The following is a 21,819-nucleotide window of genomic DNA, read 5'->3' on the forward strand; positions in this document are numbered from 1 at the left end:
TTAACCTGGAACTATTAACATTATATACCATTCAGCAGTGTCCGGCGGGCGTGTCAAATAAGCACACCCCTTTATGTTGCTGCTGAGTTTCCTCCTCTCTTCCCTCCAATTAATTTTTTCGGATTTCTGTTTCCAACGACGAAATTTTACAATCCCCCCCCACACACACACTCCCTACCATCACTACCACCACCACCTACTGAAATTTTACCCCGCCCTGAGTTTTTTTTTTTTTGAATTTTAAACATTCGTTTATTATTATTATTATTATTATTATTTGCAAAATTTTAATGTTGTTTTCATATATTTTACACTTTCAATTCTGTGATCATACACTGAAAAAATGCTTGTATGTATGTATATATATATATATATATATATATATACACACACACACACACACATATATATATATTACTGTTGTGTCTGGGGAGTCATTCGCTTTTAGTGCCTTATAATTTTATACACTCACCGGTAAAATTTCCACTTATTTACTTTTTTTTTTCTATCATATATATAACGAAATATATATATATATATATATACACAATGTAACCTCGTGGGCATCAGTACCATTTTGCTCTTTCTCCGTTCTTCCATTCTCCGAACTTTCCATCTTTCCGACGAAGGGCTACGCCCGAAACGTCATACACTCTCTCTTTCCTTTCCTGAGCGTCCAATAACACTATCCGTATCACGTCCTCACTTTGTTGTTTTTTTTGTTATTGTTTTTTTGAACTTATATATATATATATATATATATATATATATATATATATATATATATATATATATAGAGAGAGAGAGAGAGAGAGAGAGAGAGAGATAGATAGATATATACATACATACATACATAGTTGAAATTAACAGAAAAACAAAAGACGAAGACAGGTGTATGAACAACAAGCAGGTGTATTAGTTTGACACTCGGGAAGGTGAGAAAGTCTTTTACGTTTCGAGCCTACGTTCTTCATCAGAAAGGAATACGATGAAATAACCAGAGAAAGAGTATATATATTATACACGTACATAACACACACACACACACACACACACACACACACACACACATATATATATACACTACACATTGATATACATTTATATATCTCCTATCTCATACAGGTATCTAAAAGGATAGAAACTAGTGTGTGTGTGTGTGCGTGTGTGTGTGTGTGTGCGTATGTGTGTGTGTTAGAGAGAGAAGGAGAGAGAAATAAGATCAGTGATCGATTCTAGAGAAAGAATCAAAGAAGATATTTCATAAATATTGAGTTCCTGACCCTCTTTTAGTCGTTGGGACGGTTTTCTCCAACAAAACGAGACAAGAAACAGCAGACGTAGGTTAACGATATACGAACCGTAGCAGCAAATAACAGTTGATGGGTGCTGTTTATTTTTATCAACATTCTTTCCTGATGAGGAGGCAAAGAAGCTATTAAGCTTATCATTATAATAAAGCGGCGAAGGCGCCGGGCAAAATGCTTAGCGATATTTCGTTCGTCTTTACGGTCTGAGTTCAAATTCCGCCGAGGACGACTTTGCCTTTCGTCCATTCGGGATCGATAAATTAAGTACCAGTAGAACACTGGGGTCGATGTGATCAACTAGTCCCCTCCCCCAAAAATTTCAAGGCCTTGTACCTTCAGTAGAAAGGATTATTAATAAGGCGGCGAGCTGGCAGAATCGTTAGCACGCCGGACAAAATGCTTAGTGGCATTTCGTCCGTCTTTATGTTCTGAGTTCAAATTCCGCCGGGGTCGATAAAATAAGTACTAGTTGAACTTTGGGGTCAATTTAATCGACTTAGCCCCTCTCCCGAACTTGCTGGCCTTGTGCTGAAATCAGTTAAGGTGGCGAGCTGTCAGAATCGTTAGCACGCCGGACAAAATGCTTAGCGGCGTTTCGTCCGTTTTTACGTTCTCAGTTCAAATTCCACTGAGGTCGACTTTGCTTTCATCCTCTCGGGATCGATGAAATAAGTACCAGTTAGGCACTGGGATCGAGATAATCGAATTACTCCATCCCGAAATTGCTGCCCTGGTGTCAAAATTTGAAACCATAATTATTATTTTGAGTTTTTCTTCTTTCAGTTTTGTTTCCATTTCTTGCCGAGTGTCTACCCGACCCCCTACCACAGGGCAAAAAAAAAAAAAATAGAAACTTACTGCATACATTGACAGGCCATTAGAATAAACACACCCGATTGTTCATCTACAAAATCAAATAAAACTTTAAAAAAATTATTTGCATGGCTGATAATTGTTCTCACGGCGACATTGCTCTTCTCAATACATGTGACGTACAAGTTGAAGCCAGGGATCACGCTCAAATAATTTTCAGCTCCCCTTTTTTTATTATTATTATTCCTAGTGCTCATACAATCACTGGTATTGTAACCGCCTTGAGATTCTACATTATTTCGATTTCAATAAGCAAATCTTTATATTTTCTGAGCTTGTCAAATCCTTTTGCAGTGATATTACGGCCACAAGCAATATTCATTCATCCCGCACTCCCCCCACCCCCGATTTTTATAGAATTCGGGAAATATTTTACTACAGGCTACTAAATGATCACCTTTTCATCAACGTTAACATTTTGAGATAAGAGACTTTGTGTAATTTATTAATAGTGCTATCACATCACCGAGAACTGGGTCTTTGGATCTGTTTGGCCCATATCCTACTTAGAAATAATAAGGTGGAGGCGCGTGGCTTGGTGGTTAGGGTTGTAGGTCGAGCGTTTCCTCATCAATCATCTGATGTGGAGAGGATTTCCCGCTCGTTTTGACAAGCAACAAGCCGGTGGATTTGGTTTCAAATCTCAGGCAGGGTCAAGCTAGATGCCTACAGGGTGTTGGACTTATGATCGTAAGATTGTGGTTTTGATTCCTTGACAATGACGCAATCAAGGCAGAATTGGAAGCGCATTGTGACCAGCGGTATATAACATCATCTGATGGTTTGGTCAATACTGCGGACTAGTATTCAAGAAACAGATTTCATATGAAATATTCTGACTATATCACTCAATTTTTAATGTTCTTTATCAATTTCGTATTTTCATTAAATTTCCTCTTCGAATATTTTTTAATAAAAAGCAATAACGACACAAAAGAACTAAGGAGTAATTGTTTTAAAAATCAAGAATTATTTTACTAATTATACTTTTTAATTTTATTTTAGAAATTTACATAACAGGGCTCAATAAGTTACCAACGATTCCATGAAGGAGTCAACTATACAAGAAGTTTGCCAACCCTTGGTCTTGATCCTCAAGGAACTAGGCTTCTGTCGTATGCCAAAATAGGAAGACCTTACAACTAAGTAGGGGATGGGAAATTGTAAGAACGGGGTGATTCCTGCAAAGTGATTGTTTTTAAAGGTAATAGAAATTATCCATGAATTTTAATGTAATTTAATAATATGCGGTGTGAAATAATCACCCTGGATTCTGTATACAAATCTGGGTCTAAAATATATGCTTTGATTTCTTTTTCTTTTACTCGTTTATGAGCGGCTGAAATTGAGGTGCGTCAAATATACCCGAGCGTCTTTTGTACCATCAACTGCAGTGACTTTCAACAATTTATATAGGGAGCAAACATCGGCGTTGACCGTTTATAAAGAAATACCGATTCCATAGAAATCTACACACACTAAAAAGACGTGTGGCTTTCACACGCACGGCACATTCCCCCCTCCCCGCCTCTCTCTCTCTCTCTCTGATAAAAGGTGGTTGTTAATGCACAGCAGTTTGCATTACGGGCAAATTTTCTCTTTCTTTGCTAAATATATGCGCATCCATACGATTAACTATCGCTCAAATTTCTCCTATTAAAAAAAAAAAGGAATTCAATTTCGTCCTGAAAAGCTTGTATGCGCACATGCTTGTGTAAGTGTGCGCGCGCACAAGCGCACAACTCAAGCAGGAACACTGTTGACTTCATTCGTTCATCTGGTATTTCAGCAGCTTCAAAAACAAATGAATAAATAATATTTTTTTTTAATTCCAGGCCTTTTCCTTATCTGTGAGACTAAATGTGACAATACTGAGGACAGTTTCTCATCTTCTATTCACCACGTCCCTCCCTGCAACGCACATGGACACAAACAACATTGTCTGCTATCCTAAAAACAGCAACAACTTCGTTTTAAAAACAGACATGTTATTTTAAGACGAGGGGGAAACTATCAATTATCTTGTCTACTTCCTCTGAAATTGTTCTCTAACAAATTGTTCTCAAGACAACACCACTCACACACAAACGCGCATGAGTTAGTTTATATTCTCAACCCGGCATACCTACACAGGTGTGCTCCCACCGACTTTATATCCTCACAACTTCGAGGACGGGGAGAAGAGTTTCAGTAAATTCACACGAGTCGGCTTTGTTTCCTCATAACTTTCAGAAAAATCAATAATTTTTAAAGAAATTTTCTACAAATACCTTTCGGAGTGTATAGATTACGATTATATCGGAATTTAATATGGAAAAAAAAAAAATAATTGATGAGCTCACATGCATACATACTAGCACACATCAAATGCATCTACAAAGTGAAACTTGAAATTTCAAAAAGAATTGTGATGTATGTCAATATGTATGTGCGTCTGCTCACCATTTTCCATTAACCAAATCCAACCACAAGGCTTTGGTCAGCCCAGGGCTACAGTAAAAGATGCCAGTTCAAAGTATTACACTGTAGAACTAAGTCCAAAACCACAAAGTTAGAATGCAAGTTTTGTCAACCACATAACCACGTCTCTCCCCGTGTGTGTGTGTGTGTGTGTGTGTGTGTGTGTGTGTGTGTGTATTAGTTATAGGATTCAGTAGAATCTAGGCATATCAATACATAGGAGACCAGAAATGGTACCAAACCTAGGCACCAAACTGTTAGTCATTAATTAACGAAGTTAACAAATTTAGTTATTAATATTTCTAAGTCTCTCTAAAGGAGACTACGGCAGCGGTACTGGAAATTAATAGTTATCGCCAAGCCAACATGGCAGTCCCAAAATTAGGACGAAAGCTGCCGTGAATTCACGGCAGCTTTCGTCCTAATTTTGGGACTGCCATGTTGGCTTGGCGATAACTATTAATTTTAGTTAACAAATTTGTTAATGATTTAACTTTTAAGTCAAAACCATAATGATATAAGTGAGGCAGCTGATGATTGAGGTATGTTGGATTGCTGGTACGACTGTTTGTGTATATGTGGAATAGTGTTATAACACATCTTTTGATATACATATATGTGTGTGTGTGTGTGTGTGTATAAAATAAGGTGCCATGCAGTGGGACTGAACCTGAGACTATTTGGTTGACTATCAAAATTCTTAACCACCAAACCATGTCAGCACTAATAATTCTCTACTCTATTCTAATTTGTGTTTATTTTCGTTTTCATTTTCAGTGTTAATGATTCACAAACATCAACTGCTGATATAAAAAGCTATTTTTACCTTGATAAAAAATATTTTTATTCTGTTTCCTTCGCTTTACTCATTTAGGGGTCACTCAGTCTAATTAATATGTTGAGCTCCATAGTTTATAATTATATACCATCAAAACAGCAATGCACTATTAGACCCCAGAGGTTTTGATATTTTTATTTAACACTAAACGTTTTTGTTGTTGCTTGTTTTTTTCAGCGTGAGTGTATCAGTATACATGTTGGACAAGCTGGTGTCCAGATTGGTAATGCCTGCTGGGAGTTGTACTGTCTTGAACATGGAATTCAGCCAAATGGTCAAATGCCATCTGATAAGACAGTTGGTGGTAGTGATGACTCCTTCAACACCTTCTTCAGTGAGACGGGTTCTGGGAAACATGTTCCGAGAGCTGTCTTTGTTGATTTGGAGCCTACAGTTGTCGGTAAGCAATGTTTCAGCAGTACTCTTCTACTTTTTCACTCATTTGCCTGCAGCCATACCGGAGCACCGCCTTTAGTCAAACAAATCGACCCCGGTACTTATTCTTTGTAAGCCTAGTACTTATTCTGTTGGTCTCTTTGGCTGAACTGCTAGGTTACAAGGGACATAAACACACATCGGTTGTCAAGCGATGGTGGGAGGATAAACACAGACACACAAATACATACATATATACATACATGCATACATATATATACATATATATATATATATATATATATATATATATATATATATTATGAAGGGCTTCTTTTGGTTTCTATCTAACAAATCTACTCACAAGGCTTTGATCGGCCTGAGGCTATAGTAGAAAACACTTTCCCAAGGTGCCATGCAGTGGTTGTCAAGTGATGGGGGGGGGGGGCAAATACAGGCACACAAACATTTACATATATATACGTATATATATATATGATGGGCTTCTTTCAGTTTCTATCTAACAAATCTACTCATAAGGCTATGGTCAGCCTGAGGCTATAGTAGAAGACACTTTTCCAAGGTGCCATGCATTGGGACTGAACCTGGAACTATGGGGTGGGAAGCAAGTTTCTTACCACACAGCCACGCCTGCACCTATGAATATACTTACTATATATTTGATGTTATTTGCAATGAAGCACCATGTTGTAAAACATCTCTTTTGAATAAATGGTGGACTCACTTGTTCTTTCAATGCATGAGGAATCAGTAAGACTCAACTCCACAGAGTTCTTTGTTACAAAATTGTGACAAGTGTTTCAGTTTGCAGAACAACTCGTACGATTTAGAAATAAAACATTTCTAAATCTCTCAGAGAGATTTATGCAGTAGTGATACGATGAAGTAGTTGTATGCTGTCAACTGAATGTGACAGTCCCCTGAAGGGAATAATACTACTGTCGGTTAGACCTAGGAAGCTGCACCGCTTCCTGTCGGCCTTGACTTGTACAATGATTATTATTACAGTGTGCATACTTTCGTCCTTTTGGTGGTCAATCAAACAAGTACCAGTCATGCACTGGGATCAATGTAATCAACTTAATCCCTTCCCCCAAATTTGAGGCCTTGTGCTTTCAGTAGAAAGGATTATCATAGTGTGCATAGTTTGTGCCAACCTTGTATTGGTCTGGTGTAACAATGCCATGAGCCCAATAGTTATCAGGATAAGGTGGCGAGCTGGCAGAATCATTAGCACGCCGGGCGAAATGCTTAGCGGTATTTCGTCTGCCACTGCGTTCTGAGTTCAAATTCCGCTGAGGTCGACTTTGCCTTTCATCCTTTCGGGGTCGATAAATTAAGTACCAGTTATGCACTGGGGTCGATATAATCGACTTAATCCGTTTGTCTGTCCTTGTTTGTCCCCTCTGTGTGTAGCCCCTTGTGGGCAGTAAAGAAATAGGTATTTTGTCCGTCTTTACGTTCTGGGTTCAAATTCCATCAAGGTCGACTTTGCCCTTCATCCTTTCGGGGTCGATAAATTAAGTACCAGTTGCGTACAGAGGGTCGATCTAATTGACTGGTACCCTTTCCCAAAATTTTGGGCCTTGTGCCTAGAGTAGAAAAGAATAGTTATCAGGATATAGGATTGATATAGAATTATCTTCTCTTAGATGGACAGTTAATGGGCTAAAAGGCCTTATCTGCCCTGGCCCCATTGGGATGTCTTGTGAGCACTGTCCAAAAGTAATAGTGTGACATGGTAATTAACTCATAGCTGGAGGCCTGACAGGTACTACTACACTGGGTCAGAGCCAACTTGGGAACAAGTGGCTGAGAGGTGGTTCTACACTCCTCAAAACCATGGAACTCCTGAACCAGGGCCACCACTACTGGATTTTCAGGGCATGAAATGGCTCAGGCAAGGAACAACACAATGGTACAGTATTCTATATTTTTGGGATGAGAAATTATGTACATTATTTACAATGGACAGGTGCCCTCATCTTGTTTGTTGTTAGAGTTTCGGCTGATGAACTCTGGTGGAATTTCGAATCCAACCCTTTATTTGAACACCTGATGAAGACTGGAGAGTAGATCAGCCGAAACACTGTGATAAGAACAAACATGATGAGGACACCTATCCATCCATTATAAATAAAATGGTACAGTTTAAAAGCAATTTTTGAGAATGAAAAATAATTTGAGGGAGTCTTTGTCTAATTACTTGTTGTTCTTAGATACTGAGGAAATTAATTACAGAAATTAAAATTTTTGGAAATGGTATTAAGAGATTTAATTATAATTAAGCTTACTTCATCTCTAAAGCAGGGTAGCTTTGATTTAGTTGCAAATTACAACTCTATTAACAATCTGAGAGCCCATAAATTAGATACACCAACACATATGCACATGCACACATGCATACACACACATACGCCATGCACATGCACACATACATATATGCATGCATATACACATGCGCGTGTGCACACACACATACACACATGCACGCACACACTCTATTTGGTTTCTGCCGAACCAGTCCACTCACAAGCTGTTAGTTGGCCCAAAGCTATAGTAGAAGATGCTTGCCCAAGGTGCCATGCAGCGGAACTGAACCTGAAGCCACATGGTAGGGAGGCAAACATTTTAACCACACAGTTATGTCTGCACCTATAAATGCTCCATGTTCAATAACATCCGTTATTAGTTATGGAGACACGATTGATTGTCTGTTCCAGACTGTTTAGTTTTTCTTACGCCAAGGCAAAAAGGGCTGCTCAGATGATGTCTTTATACTTTCTCAAGGGTATCAGTCACACAAGCTAACAAACAAATCGTTTCCAAATTGCAAGAATTTCCAGGACTGGTGCTCAATTCAGATTACCAAAGAATTAAAAAGATGAGGGATAAATCTCCTTCTAGATAAGTCTCTGGGCCATTGCCAATAAAACTTTCTGCAGGAAGAATTAGTACCGTATTTTTTTTATTACAGTTCTATATTTAAGAGATGAGGAATTATGTACATTATTTACATTATTTACATTTGACAGATATTTGCCTCATCTTGTTTGTTGTTAATACATACACACATACATACATACATATATATATATATATATATATATATATATATATATATATATATATATATATGACTGACGGGCTTCTTTCAATTCCATTCAACTAACTCCACTCACAAGGCTTTGGTCGGCCCGAGGCTATAGTAGAAGACACTTGCCCAAGGTGCCATGCAGTGGGACTGAACTCGGAACCATGAGGTTGGTAAGCAAGCTTCTTACCACACAGCCACTCCTGTGCCTAGGCAAAAATAATCAATTCTAAGGTTGCAGCTGTTTACAGTGATGAGTTATATTGGCCAAAGTAATTGATTAAAGATAATTAGATTCAGTAATTGGAAGCCAAGTATCTTGAGCTTGGCTACAGTACAGTGGCCTGATATGAATTGGTTATATCTCAATTGAATTGATACTTATTGATTTAACTATCCAGGGTTCATGGATGATTTAAATGAAGTAAAATGGTGTCAACCAAGAATGAAATTTCTCTCAGAGTTCACCAACCAACAGTGAATATAATATAATTTATCAGCACAAGTGTGGCTTTGTGGTAAGAACATTGCTTCCCAATCACCTGGTTCTGAGTTCAGTCCTACTGTGTGGCATTTTGGGCAAGTGTCTTTTACTATAGCCCTGAACCAACCAATGCCTAGTGAGTGGGTTTGGTAGATGGAAACTGAAAGAAGCTTGTCATGTGTGTGTATGTGTGTGTGTGTGTGTTACTGTCTCTTTGCTTTAACATCATATGCAAGCAGTGCCCTTTGTTTCCAATATTCTGTGAAAATGTGTCTGGTGATGGGAAAATATTACCTTGTTTAGAAAGAGATGAGGATTGGAGACAGGGGAAGCATCCATCCATAGTAAACCTGCCTAAATTAATTCTGTTTGACCCATGCAAGCATAGGAAAGTTGATGCTAAAACAATGATGATGATGATGATGAATTTTATTTAAGCCGGCCATATCCAGCTAAAATATTCTGTCTGCTTTGTGTTCAAATTGGACAGATCCAGGCTCTCACACCTACCCTACAATGTCATTCTAAAACTAAACAATCATATCATCAAATTCTTCAAGCTACAAGAATGCATAATTAATTCAAAACAATATGAATATTATTTATTCACTTTTGACAGAGTAATCTGAATGCTAAAGTATTAATTGCAATTTCCTTATTTTTATTTTCACAGATGAAGTTCGTATGGGGTCATACAGCAGCCTGTTCCACCCTGAGCAGCTGATAACTGGCAAAGAAGATGCTGCTAACAATTATGCCAGAGGTCATTATACTATTGGTAAAGAAATTGTTGATTTGGTTTTGGACAGGATCCGAAAACTTGCTGACCAATGTACTGGTTTGCAAGGCTTTTTAATCTTCCACAGTTTTGGTGGTGGAACTGGTTCTGGCTTCACATCTCTGCTCATGGAACGTCTAAGTGTTGACTATGGTAAGAAATCCAAACTGGAATTCTCTATTTATCCTGCTCCCCAAATGGCAACTGCTGTTGTGGAACCTTACAATTCTATTCTTACCACCCACACCACACTAGAGCATTCTGACTGTGCATTCATGGTTGATAATGAAGCTATTTATGACATCTGTAACAGGAATCTTGACATTGTCCATCCTACATACACCAATCTGAATCGACTTATTGCCCAGGTGGTCAGCTCTATCACTGCTTCTCTGCGTTTCGATGGTGCCCTTAATGTTGATCTGACTGAATTTCAGACCAACTTGGTACCTTACCCAAGAATCCATTTTCCTTTGGCTACTTATTCTCCAATCATTTCCACAGAGAAAGCCTATCATGAACAACTAACCGTGGCAGAAGTGACCAACGCTTGCTTTGAGCCATATAACCAGATGGTCAAATGCGATCCATGCCATGGTAAATATATGGCCTGCTGTATGCTGTACAGGGGTGATGTCGTTCCAAAAGATGTCAATGCTGCTATTGCTACGATCAAAACCAAACGCAGTATTCAGTTTGTTGACTGGTGCCCCACTGGCTTTAAAGTTGGCATAAACTACCAGCCTCCGACCACTATTCCTGGAGGTGATCTGGCCAGTGTCCAGCGTGCTGTGTGCATGCTGAGCAATACCACTGCCATTGCCGAAGCATGGGCTCGTCTTGATCATAAATTTGATCTAATGTATGCCAAACGTGCTTTCGTTCATTGGTATGTGGGAGAGGGTATGGAAGAAGGTGAATTCTCGGAAGCCCGTGAAGATTTGGCAGCTCTTGAGAAAGATTATGAAGAAGTTGGAATCGATTCTACAGAAGTAGAAGAGGAAGAAGGTGACGAATATTAATGTCCATGATATATTTATGTGAAAAATGTCACTTTCTCTATTATTCTACGAATTAAATAATTTCAACCTCTAAACCTGTTTCATTTCATCCATTTTCTGTATCTTCTTAAACATTGGAGTATCTTATAGGTAAAAGTTTCTTATATTCATAACAGTGTCTTTCAGTATAAAAATAGTTTCTATATTTAAGAGATGAGGAATTATGTACATTATTTACAATTGACGGATATTTGTCCTCATCTTGTTCGTTGTTAACAAAACGCTTCAGCTGATATACCCACCAGCCTTCATCAGGTGCCTTGGGGAAATTTCGAACCTGGGTTCTCATTCCTAAGGTATTTTTGATGTTGTTGTTATTATTATTGTTGTTGTTGTTCAGGTCAATGCCTGGAATCAAACTTGGAATCTTGGGGTTAGTAGCCCGTGCTCTTAACCACTATGCGATATGCCCGTGGTGTAGTGGTTAAGAGTGTGGGCTACTAACCTCAAGATTCTGAGCTCGATTCCAGGTAGTGACCTGAATAATGATAATAATAATAATAATAATAATAATAACAACAACAACATCGAAAAATACCTTAGGAATGAGAACCCAGGTTTGAAATTTCCCCAAGACACCTGATGAAGGCTGGAGAGTATATCAGCCAAAACATTGTGTTAACAACAAACAAGATGAGGGCAAATATCCGTCAATTGTAAATAATGTACATAATTCCTCATCTCTTAAATATAGGAATGAATTGGTTATACATCAACATTACACAAAATATGTGGGTCCAGTAGAGTAAAGAAGAATCAAAAGAGTCTATAGGCAAAAAAATGGTCAAGAACCACTTCTTTAGACTTTTACTACAAAAAGATCTTTGGAGCAATTATATATTAATTCCAATGCAATATTTTAACCAATAGAATGATGCCTAAACATCAGTATCTTAATAATTTTATATACAACCACATTTATACCACAATAGATTTGGTCTCCAAGGTGGGCAAGCTGGCAAAAACGTTAACACGCCAGGCGATATGCTTAGCTGTATTTCATCAGTCTTTACATTCTGAGTTCAAATTCCGCTGAGGTCGACTTTGCCTTTCATCCCTTCGGGGGTCGATAAATTAAGTACCAGTTGCATACTGGGGTCGATCTAATCGACTGTCTCTCTCCCCCAATACTTCAGGCCTTGTGCCTAGAGTAGAAAAGAATATATTTGGTCTCCTTTTCTTAGCAAAAATACAGACATATTCTAGACTTCAGCAAAAAAAAAAAAAAAAAAAAAAAAAAGTTATTTGCCTTTTTTTAAACTATATTTCACATACCCATCCACTCTAACAAATTCTTATCTCTTCAAACACAACTACAAAGGCCTTTGCTTATCTACAGCAGCTGACTGTATACCAGCTAATCCTAATCCTGCTAACTCCACTCATCTATCTACATGCTCTTATGGTTCCACCAGTATTCTTTCCTTCAATTGTCTGTGGAAGAATTTGAAGTAAACACTAAACCCATTCTATCTTGAGTTTTGGTGGGCCTAAGAAGAAAACGTGCAACGCCCTTTATTTTCGAAAGAACTTTTAAAGAAAGAGACAACGGGGAAGGGGAACGAGAGAAAGAGCAAGTGGGGGGGGGGACAGAAAACAGTATGAACAAATAAAAGATGGGGGAGAGAGGGAGACCAACAGAAAAGAAAGAAAGGACGAAGAAGGAAGAAGAAGAAGAAGAAGAAAAAGAAGAAAAAGAAGAAGAAGAAGAAGAAGAAGAAGAAAATGAAGAAGAAGAAGAAGAAGAAGAAGACAAAGACGACGAAGACTGAAATAACAACGAAGTGAAAAGAAGTTGTCGTCTGCTTGCCAAGAATAGCAGACGACAGGAAGAAAATGAGAGTTATAGCTGAAAGATAAAAATCGATGGAGAAAAAAAAAATGAAAAGTAAAGAAAAAGTTTACCGGAAATTAAACTGCTGGAATCAAATTGTAGTCTGTACATACAGACACACAGACATATATACATAGATACGTACGTACGTGTGTTTGTGTACTAATATTTAGCAAAAGTAACAGTCACTCTTTTACTGCTGCTAAATATAAAAATATACACTTACTCATATTTTGAGTTCTATTTTTCCTCTTTGCATATAAAACCAACTCTACCCTCTTATCCAAATTTGTGGCCTTGTTATTAGTAACCATTATAAGGCGGCGAACGGGCAGAATCATTAACACGCCGGGCGAAATGCTTAGCGGTATTTCTCCCGTTGCTACGTTCTGAGTTCAAGTTCCACCTAGGTCGACTTCGCCCTTCATCCTTTCGAGGTCGATAAATTAAGTACCAGCTGAGTACTGGGGTCGATGTAATCGACTAGTTTTCTCCCCGAAAATTTCAGGTCTTGTGCCGATGGTAGAAAGGATTATTAGTAAAACCGTTATTGATATTGTATCGAGTTTAGCATATCAACAATAATTTGCCAATTGGCTAAAACGTTAGAGCGTCGGAAAAATTGCTTTGTGGTAATCGTTCCAGCTCCTTGCTCTCAGAGTTCAAACCCTAGTGAGATCAACTTTGCCTTTCCTTCTTTCGTGACCCTTTCTCCATAGGCCTTTCTAAGTTTTGTATCTTCTGGAAGAGAATCGGCTGAGATAAGACTTGCAAAGAGATGGGTCTGCTAAGTCTAAAGCTGTCCAAGACATCATGTATGTCATATCGGTACCTTTCTAATCTCGTCGGGGAATTTAGGGCCCAAGTCAAGGTAAAACAATTTAGCAGGTACTACTAAAGCAGAGTGGTCCCGAACGAGTAGTCGCGCGTCCACGCTAGCTAGTCGTGAGTGGTCGATCCTAACCCTAAACACATGTATTCACTTGCGCGCGCGCACTTTTTGTAGGATTGACCACTCACGACTAGCTAGCGCGTTCGGGACCACTCTGCTTTAGTAGTACCAATTTAGCGATCAGAGGGAGAGAGGCAAGGCAAAGACGAGACCAGGATGGAATTTGAAGATAGAAGGTCGAAGAACGAAATCACTAAATACTATTATATAGTCATCCCCCAAATTCCGCCGAGATCGACTTTGCCTTTCGTCCTTTCGAGGTCGATTAAATAAGTACCAGTTACGAACTGGAGTCGATGTAATCGACTTAGTCCCTTTGTCTGTCCTTGTTTGTCCCCTCTATATTTAGTCCTTTGTGGGCAATAAATAAATAAATAAATATAGACATGCCCTCTCTCTATCTGCTTTCCCCCCTCTCTGTCCGTCCATTCTCTCCCTTTTTTCTCCCTCTGTTCTTTCTCTTTCCTTCCACTAACACTATTTTCCTTTTCTTTCCCTCTCGTTTCCTCTCTTCCTTTCTTTTTGTTTTTATCTCTACTCTCTGTCTCCTCTCTTTCGCGTGTTCTATCTTACCCTCCACACTTTCTCTTTTCCTTCTCTCTCCTTCCTTCCTCTCTTTCTTTTACTCCCTCCCTCTACTCTCTTTCTCTCTCCGCTTTCATTCTGTCTCCATCCTCCCTCCCTCTCTCTCTCGTTTCTTCTTTATCAAAATATCCGACAACAAAGATGGAAGACAAACTGAAAACGTTTTCAGAGTTTACCAGAGAATATATTTACAAAAAAGAAGAAGAAATAATCAAAGAACCACATGAAATTCTCACTGAAAATGACGTTTCTCTCTGTATCAAAAATATTTCAATGATTTATATAATACTAAAATAGAAATTAAACAAGTAAATAATAAAATACAACTTACCTTACGCAACGGATAAAGATTAGAGTAAGGAATACATCCATAACAGTTCATTGTTAATGTTTAATCGCGGGTAACGATCCAAGCCGTTCCAGGCATGACTATCATGTCTTGTTATTTTCAGACATAGTATATCAAGACTACATTATCCAATGTGTATTTAACTCATCAAGTCGGTAAAATGTGTGATATAAAAGAGATTTGGCTGCTATTTCTAGCTGGCCGACACATACATACATACAGTTTCGGGTATTCCACCGACAACATTTCCTCATGTCTTTCAAATAGCAATTTCGAAACAAGTAGTAGAAGGATATTTATGTTAATGAAAATTAAAAAGAAAATAACGAGGAAGTGCCGAAAAGTTCCTGGTTTTAAGGGTGTCGTGAAAGGCCTGGTTGGAGGCCCAACCTCCCTAGTTCTTTTTACAGGGCTTGGAAAAACTGAAGGGCCACTGGAATAAGTGTGGAGTATGAGAGGGGAATATGTTGAATAAAATCATAATTAACTGATCCTCCTGTACCTTCTTTTACCCAAAGCCAGGAACTTTTCAGCACCCCATCGTACATGGTTGGACATTTGATTTTAACTCGGAAAACAATCCAATAACTTGCTCCTGGTATTCAAACATCATACAAGAAAATATTGATGGCATTATCTCGACTAGTATCATTCATTACAAACATGAAATTGGAAGACGCATTTAAACAAAGTTCAGTTTTCTTTCTGTCTGTTATAATACAAATCCAATGCATTAAATATTAACATTTTTGACCTGAGGAAACGAAGTCGGAGGGCACCAAACTGTACTTAGGCATTATATATATATATATATATATATATATATATAGATAGATAGATAGATAGATAGATAGGTAGACGGATAGATAGAGAGATAGATATATATATAGATTGATTGATTGATTAATGTTTGTTTCTTTATGTTGTGTTAAAATAATTTAACATGAAACTGAAGAGAATTACTTAATACTTTTTGAAGGGTGCATATTTATATCCATTTACAAGCAGTGATGTGACAGTGACTTCGTTAGACCTCACCCCTCTTCTTGAAAAAGTATATAGATAGATAGATAGATATAGATATAACAAAGAGAGCGTGTGTTTGTGTGATGTAGGAAGTATGGAGATGTAGTAAATAAAATCTACCGTCTAACAAACCATGTCCGAAGGGTATGGCTTCTCAAACTGCCAGGCGTGATATAACGTTGCTAGGATACGAGGCGGTATCCAAGGGAGGTAACTTTTGCAAAGAGAAAAATATTCTGATTTCCCACTTTGGTACACATTTTCGTGGGATGTATGGTTCGTTTAAATTGATTTTGTAAACATTTATTTTATCGATCCAAAAAGATAAAAGATTAATTTTAAAAATCAGTCTTGGCAGAATTTGAAAACCAGAGCGTTACAAAATATTGCAAATCGTATTATTTTTATTTGTCGTTATACCGATTGTCACATCATACACATTTTTAGCAAGCAGAGTGTTGAAAAGTTGTGGGTTTTTAAATTTGTAAAATGTCAAGAACAAGCAAACTGTGGTTCCCACTTTTATGTTTTTGCTGAAGAGTTGTAGTTAACCTGAGTATTGTATAAAATAAACTCATTATTATTATAATTTTTAACGCAGAGAGCTGGTAGAATCGTTATCACGTTGGGAAAAATTCTAAATTACAGCAACATTCGTCCTAAACCAGGACTGCCATGTTATGTTGGCAAATAGTCTTTAATACAAAGTACTGTTGCTGAATATCTCATGTTGTGAGAATTACAAATAGTAATTTTCTAATTTATAATTATTTAAAATAATTATATCAAAGGGTGTGGATAAAACCCAACACGCTAGAAATAGATGCCGAATGGCACTAAAAACCACTGGATATACTTTGACATATTTTACTGAAGACAGCAAGGTGTTTTACAGTGCTAAGCTAGAAATTGGTTTACAATTGATTTAAGAATCTTATTTATTTTTTTCATCTGCTCTCTTACAACCTGTGCTAATGGAGTACAGAAGTGATTTCTAGTGCCATTTGGTGTCTAGCATATTGATGGGGTTTATCTGTACCCTTTGATAGAATTATTTTAAATAATTATTAGTATTACATCAAAATCAAATTAAATCACATTCAAATGGAAATTGTAGTTGTGATCCCCGTGCTGGGCAAGTGTCTTCTACTATAGCCTTAGGCCAACCAAAGCCTTGTGAGTGGATTTGGTAGGCGGAAACTGAAAGAAGCCCGTCGTATATATATATATATATATATATAAATATATATATGTATGTATATATGTGTGTGTGTATGTATGTGTGTATTTGTCCCCCAACATCGCTTGACAACTAATGCTGGTGTGTTTACGTCTCCCATAACTTAGCCAGGCAAGCATGGAAAACAGGTTCAATGATGATGATGACAATATACATACATACATGAAGTTACTTTGCTTGGAAACAGGTGAAAGTTGGTGACGGGAAGGCCATCCAGCTGTAGAAAATCTGCCTCAACAAATTCTGTCCAACCCATGCAAACATGGGAAAGTGGGCAATAAAATGATGATGATGCTGACACATACACACATATACTGTAAATCCTTGAGTATAGTCCACTCTTGAGTATAATACGCAGGGGATTTTTAGGGGGCTGTACCTTTGAAAAACCTAAACCTTGTGTACAATACGCACCCCTTCTCTAACTTGAGTCAAGGAGGTCTATATAACGTCCTTGGTTTGTAAAGGTATGTCCTTTATTATTATTTTATATATAACATAATGCAAATGCGTAGCTTTTTGTGCACTTTGTTTGCAGAAAATAAAGAAATAACAGTAATAACGTCAGTGAAAAATAAATATTAAATAAACTGCCTTTCACATATTTATCACTTAGAAAATATTTTTCATTTTTAACCTCGTATATAGTACACACTAGAAATTTTGACCTTTAAATTTTGGGAAAAAAGTGCGGATTATACTCGAGGATTTACGGTATATAAGCATTTAAGAAATAATCGAGTACATTCTTCAACAAATAAATTTTATTTAGAGTTAGATTATTGTTGAATAAATAACAACTTTTTATACATAATAATACCATCACAGATCATTTATAAATGGTTAACAGTAATATTTAACTTACAAACAACAAGTGACAAAACATGAAATAAAATTGATTACATATCATATTTACTTTTGTATAAGTGAAGGCGCATGGTTTAGTGGTTAGGGTATTTGGCTCATGATTGTATGGTTGTGGGTTCAATGCCTGGCAGAGATGTACCCTTGAGCAAGACACTATATTCCACATTGCCCAACTCCACTCAGCTGGCAAAAATGAGTTGTACCTGTAATTCACAAGGGGCCAGCCTTGTCACATTCTGTGTCATGCTGAATCTCCCCGAGCTATGTTAAGGGTATGCATGTTTGTGGAGTACTCAGCCACGTACATGTTAATTTCACTAGCAGGCTGTTCTGTTGATCAGATCAACTGGAACTCTTGTCATCGTAACCGGTGGAGTGTCAGCTCTTTCTGTGTGTATGAACCACACCATTTTATTCTTAATTTTAACTGAATAAGCTGGGCTGCAACTTATACACGGGGCAAAGCTTAAACTATGAAGGAAAAAATTTGTACCGAGATTTAACACTAAACTCCTTGCAGATGAATACCATCTTGTCGTTGGTTGCAGGGCTTGTGTGTCTCCATGACCATGTGAGGTATGCTGGTTGGAGATTTGTCTCCTGGTAGGGTCACCCAAGCCAGACAGGTCGAAGGGTAACCAGATGAAGAGCATTCAACTGACCCTCCAGGTTGGGGGTTTAGCATTGGACTAACAACCCAGTTTAGTAAGAAAAAAACATACCTGTTACAGAAACCACAACAGCACTCCCAAACGACATGGTCAAGGAAGAGTCCTCTCCCGTAGAGCGCATGACACAAGCTGGTGAAAGCCTTTGGGAAGCCAGCGCACCGATAACTCTTCTGACAACCAAGACTGAAACTAGGAACAGCCTTGGCACAGGAGTCTCGACACAGAGGTGAGGGCAACCAGAATGATGTAGGCCGAGCTGAAGAGGATCCCTCAGAACCGCTTCTTTTGGAAAAACATTGTTGTGGCCCTATGTTCCCTGAGGAATCAAGATACCTAAGAGAAGAGAGAGTGGTGTAATTTATACACAAGTAAATATAGTAAATATTTTAGTATAACCTGCATGGAATAATGATATCTATCTGGACAATTTATAGAAATACTTTTGACTTTTCCCAGATGAAAAAAAAAAATCATTTCAATTATAAAAAACAGTTTCTGTTAAACTGATTTCAATGTCTCTTTTCTTTCTTAACAAAACAAATTCAATTTTAGAAAAGTTTCTAAAATCCTTCAAACAGTTTATCAAAATGGTGCAATTTTAATGAGTACATATTTACATATTAATAAAAAAAAAAGTCATTTCGATCTAGATTTCTCTGTTTTCAATATCAACAGACTCTTCATTACTGTTATTTTCTACTTGATTCGTTAGTTCGTCAGCTTGTAATAAGGTAATTAGTTCTTCAGTGGAGAGAGCTTGTCGTTCGGGGCAGAATTTTCTTTGGAAATAGGATTGAAAATTATCATCATCTAAAGCATTAGCATCATCAAATTCTAAGGAGCCACCTTCTTCGAGAAAATTTTTCATAATATCTGCTTTCTTCAGTGCCAATTCCTTGATGATGTCTTTTGATGTTGGCTCTCTTTGGCCTTCTAACTTGATCTGTTGTAATCGTCGATCTAGGAAAAAAAACAAACAAAAACAAAAGATGAATACACTAGGTCTAATGTTTATATCTAATTTATTATATTTTACATGATTCAGTCATTGGACTGTAGCCATACTGGGGCACTGCCCTAAAGAGTTTAGGGACCTTTTCAGTTTGGCTGCCAGTTTTCAATCTCTTCAGTTCCTGCTCAAATTGATTTCATATCTGCAAGTACTGAGGTGATTTCGTTCAACAATTCTAGAAGGCAATGCCCCAGCATGGTCGCAATCTAATGACTGAAACAAGTAAAAGATAAAAGATGTGTGTAAGATAGATAGATAGAGGGAGAGAGAGGGAGAGAGAGAGGGAGAGAGAGAGAGAGAGAGGGAGAGAGAGAGAGAGAGATTAAGTTGGCATTTTTTATTTGTCAGATTCTTCACATAAAACCAGTCATCTTCGTTTTTAATTAATGAACATTATTGAGGAACAAACGAATCCAAAGATGCAGTCCTCAGCACTAAAAACAACAGCACCACTGCTAATATGCTTTCTAAGTCATCCTAGAAGCCTCTATGCGGTCGTTCGATCTGTTAGAAATAACAGTAAAATCGCACATTTTGTCTCAGTTAAAGAAAAACACATTAAGCTAATTTAAGCTTAGATAAACAAAATGACCTTTCATCGTAAGCTTGTTCAATCAGGACTGAACAACATACTCCATACAGATTTGTTTCTAATTTGGATGAATATGAAATGTGACAGTTACTCTTTTCCTAAACACATTATTAACCATCCAAAAGGCGGCGAGCTGGCAGAATCGTTAGCGGTATTTTGCCCGTCGCTACGTTCTGAGTTCAAATTCCGCTGTGGTCAACTTAACCTTTCATCCTTTCGGGGTGGATAAATTAAGAGCCTGTCAAGTACTGGGGTCGATGTAATCGACTATCCGCCTCCCCACAAATTCCAGGCCTTGTGCCTGTAGTAGACAGGATTATTAACCATCCCATGACCTTAAAGCAGAAACGTAAAATTAAACTTTTTACACATTTAGAAATTAATTAACTCTAATTAATAATAATTATAAGACTCTAAATTAGATTTGTTATTTATTTAGCAATGTTGTTATTTAGAAGTTAGAAGTTAATGCAGCTGTGTTTATGTCGAAGGTTTTCTAGTCTTTTATGAGAATGTAAGACTACATTATCCAATGTGTGCTTGCTTTTCTCGGAACAATAGCGTGTCAAATGAGAGAGATTTGGCTGCTATTTTTAGTAGGAAGTACGAACATATACTATATTTGATGACATGTAAGACGCATTTTTTTTTCTAAACGTGAGCCCTACATGCGAAGTCGGGCCTCAATTATAGGGTTTAATGCATTAAAATTTTTTTTTCCTGAATATATATTGAGGTACTGTGCGTCTAATATGCCCGTGAATGTTTTATGCCATCAAATACAGCAGATATTTCCTCGTTGGGGGTGTATAATTCTTCCTTTCCTGGTATGGTATACTTTTCAATCACGTAGTAAAAAAACAAAATAAAACGTTAAAATCTTACTTAATGACTCCAGATATTCTTCAGAGCTGATCATATCATAAAGAGGGTCTTTAGGAGCCGGTGGTAAATTAGCTGACATCGACGGCAGGGGAGTCCAAGGATCGTTCTTCATGATTGTCGATGTTGATGTCACTTCAGTCTCACTATCCGCCATTAAACTATGGATATCGCTTGGTTATGTCTTACACCACAATAGTGTTAATCTACTTGATTAATAATAAATGTTTTATATATACTTCATTATAGAATAGATATATAACCATAATCACACAGAGAGAAGGCTATTGTCAGGTGCAAAATATATTTTAATGTCAAGTTTAATATGAAGCATGGAAGGTTTACATATAAATATCGGTTGGTTAGGTCTTACACTAGCATAACAACTGCCTGGTCAACAACTATCGTTATATATATACATTATATAGTAAGTATACATACATACATACATACATACATGCATACATACATGCACACATACATACATGCATACATACATACACATACATACATAC

The 21,819-nt window shown here is 37.4% G+C and overlaps 2 protein-coding genes and 1 long non-coding RNA gene across 10 annotated transcripts in view; 1 reads left to right on the plus strand and 2 right to left on the minus strand.

Annotated features, from left to right (window-relative positions):
* The window catches only part of LOC106882363 (tubulin alpha-3 chain), a 14,496-nt gene extending 3,167 nt beyond the window's left edge, over positions 1 to 11,329 (plus strand). Inside the window, exons 2-4 of one of the 2 annotated variants that reach the window (XM_014933018.3) lie at positions 3,189 to 3,387; positions 5,659 to 5,881; positions 10,129 to 11,329. In XM_014933018.3, the coding sequence (XP_014788504.2) occupies positions 5,761 to 5,881; positions 10,129 to 11,255 (1,248 nt within the window). In that variant the 5' untranslated portion in view covers positions 3,189 to 3,387; positions 5,659 to 5,760 and the 3' untranslated portion in view covers positions 11,256 to 11,329. The remainder of the gene's footprint in view (positions 1 to 3,188; positions 3,388 to 5,658; positions 5,882 to 10,128) is intronic. The other variant, XM_014933017.3, reaches the window with a different exon arrangement.
* The window catches only part of LOC149135357 (uncharacterized), an 86,532-nt gene extending 70,095 nt beyond the window's left edge, over positions 1 to 16,437 (minus strand). For 2 of the 7 annotated variants that reach the window (XR_016242380.1, XR_016242381.1), the window contains exon 1: positions 14,997 to 16,247. This is a non-coding gene — a long non-coding RNA (uncharacterized LOC149135357). Of the gene's footprint in view, positions 1 to 14,996 lie in introns of all 7 variants that reach the window. The other 5 variants (XR_016242383.1, XR_016242382.1, XR_016242385.1 and 2 more) reach the window with 5 other exon arrangements.
* A 1,585-nt stretch (positions 16,438 to 18,022) lies between these two features.
* Positions 18,023 to 21,469, minus strand: LOC106882362 (uncharacterized). Its single transcript, XM_014933016.3, has 2 exons — positions 21,308 to 21,469; positions 18,023 to 19,778 (listed from the first exon to the last, which is right to left on the minus strand). Exons 1-2 carry the CDS (start codon positions 21,459 to 21,461, stop codon positions 19,465 to 19,467), a joined length of 468 nt encoding a protein of 155 aa, XP_014788502.1. The 5' UTR covers positions 21,462 to 21,469; the 3' UTR covers positions 18,023 to 19,464.
* Positions 21,470 to 21,819: the final 350 nt, after the last annotated feature.

The sequence above is a fragment of the Octopus bimaculoides genome, chromosome 6, assembly GCF_046866305.1.
Source record: "Octopus bimaculoides isolate indiv1 chromosome 6, ASM4686630v1, whole genome shotgun sequence".
Taxonomy (NCBI): Eukaryota; Metazoa; Mollusca; class Cephalopoda; order Octopoda; family Octopodidae; genus Octopus; species Octopus bimaculoides.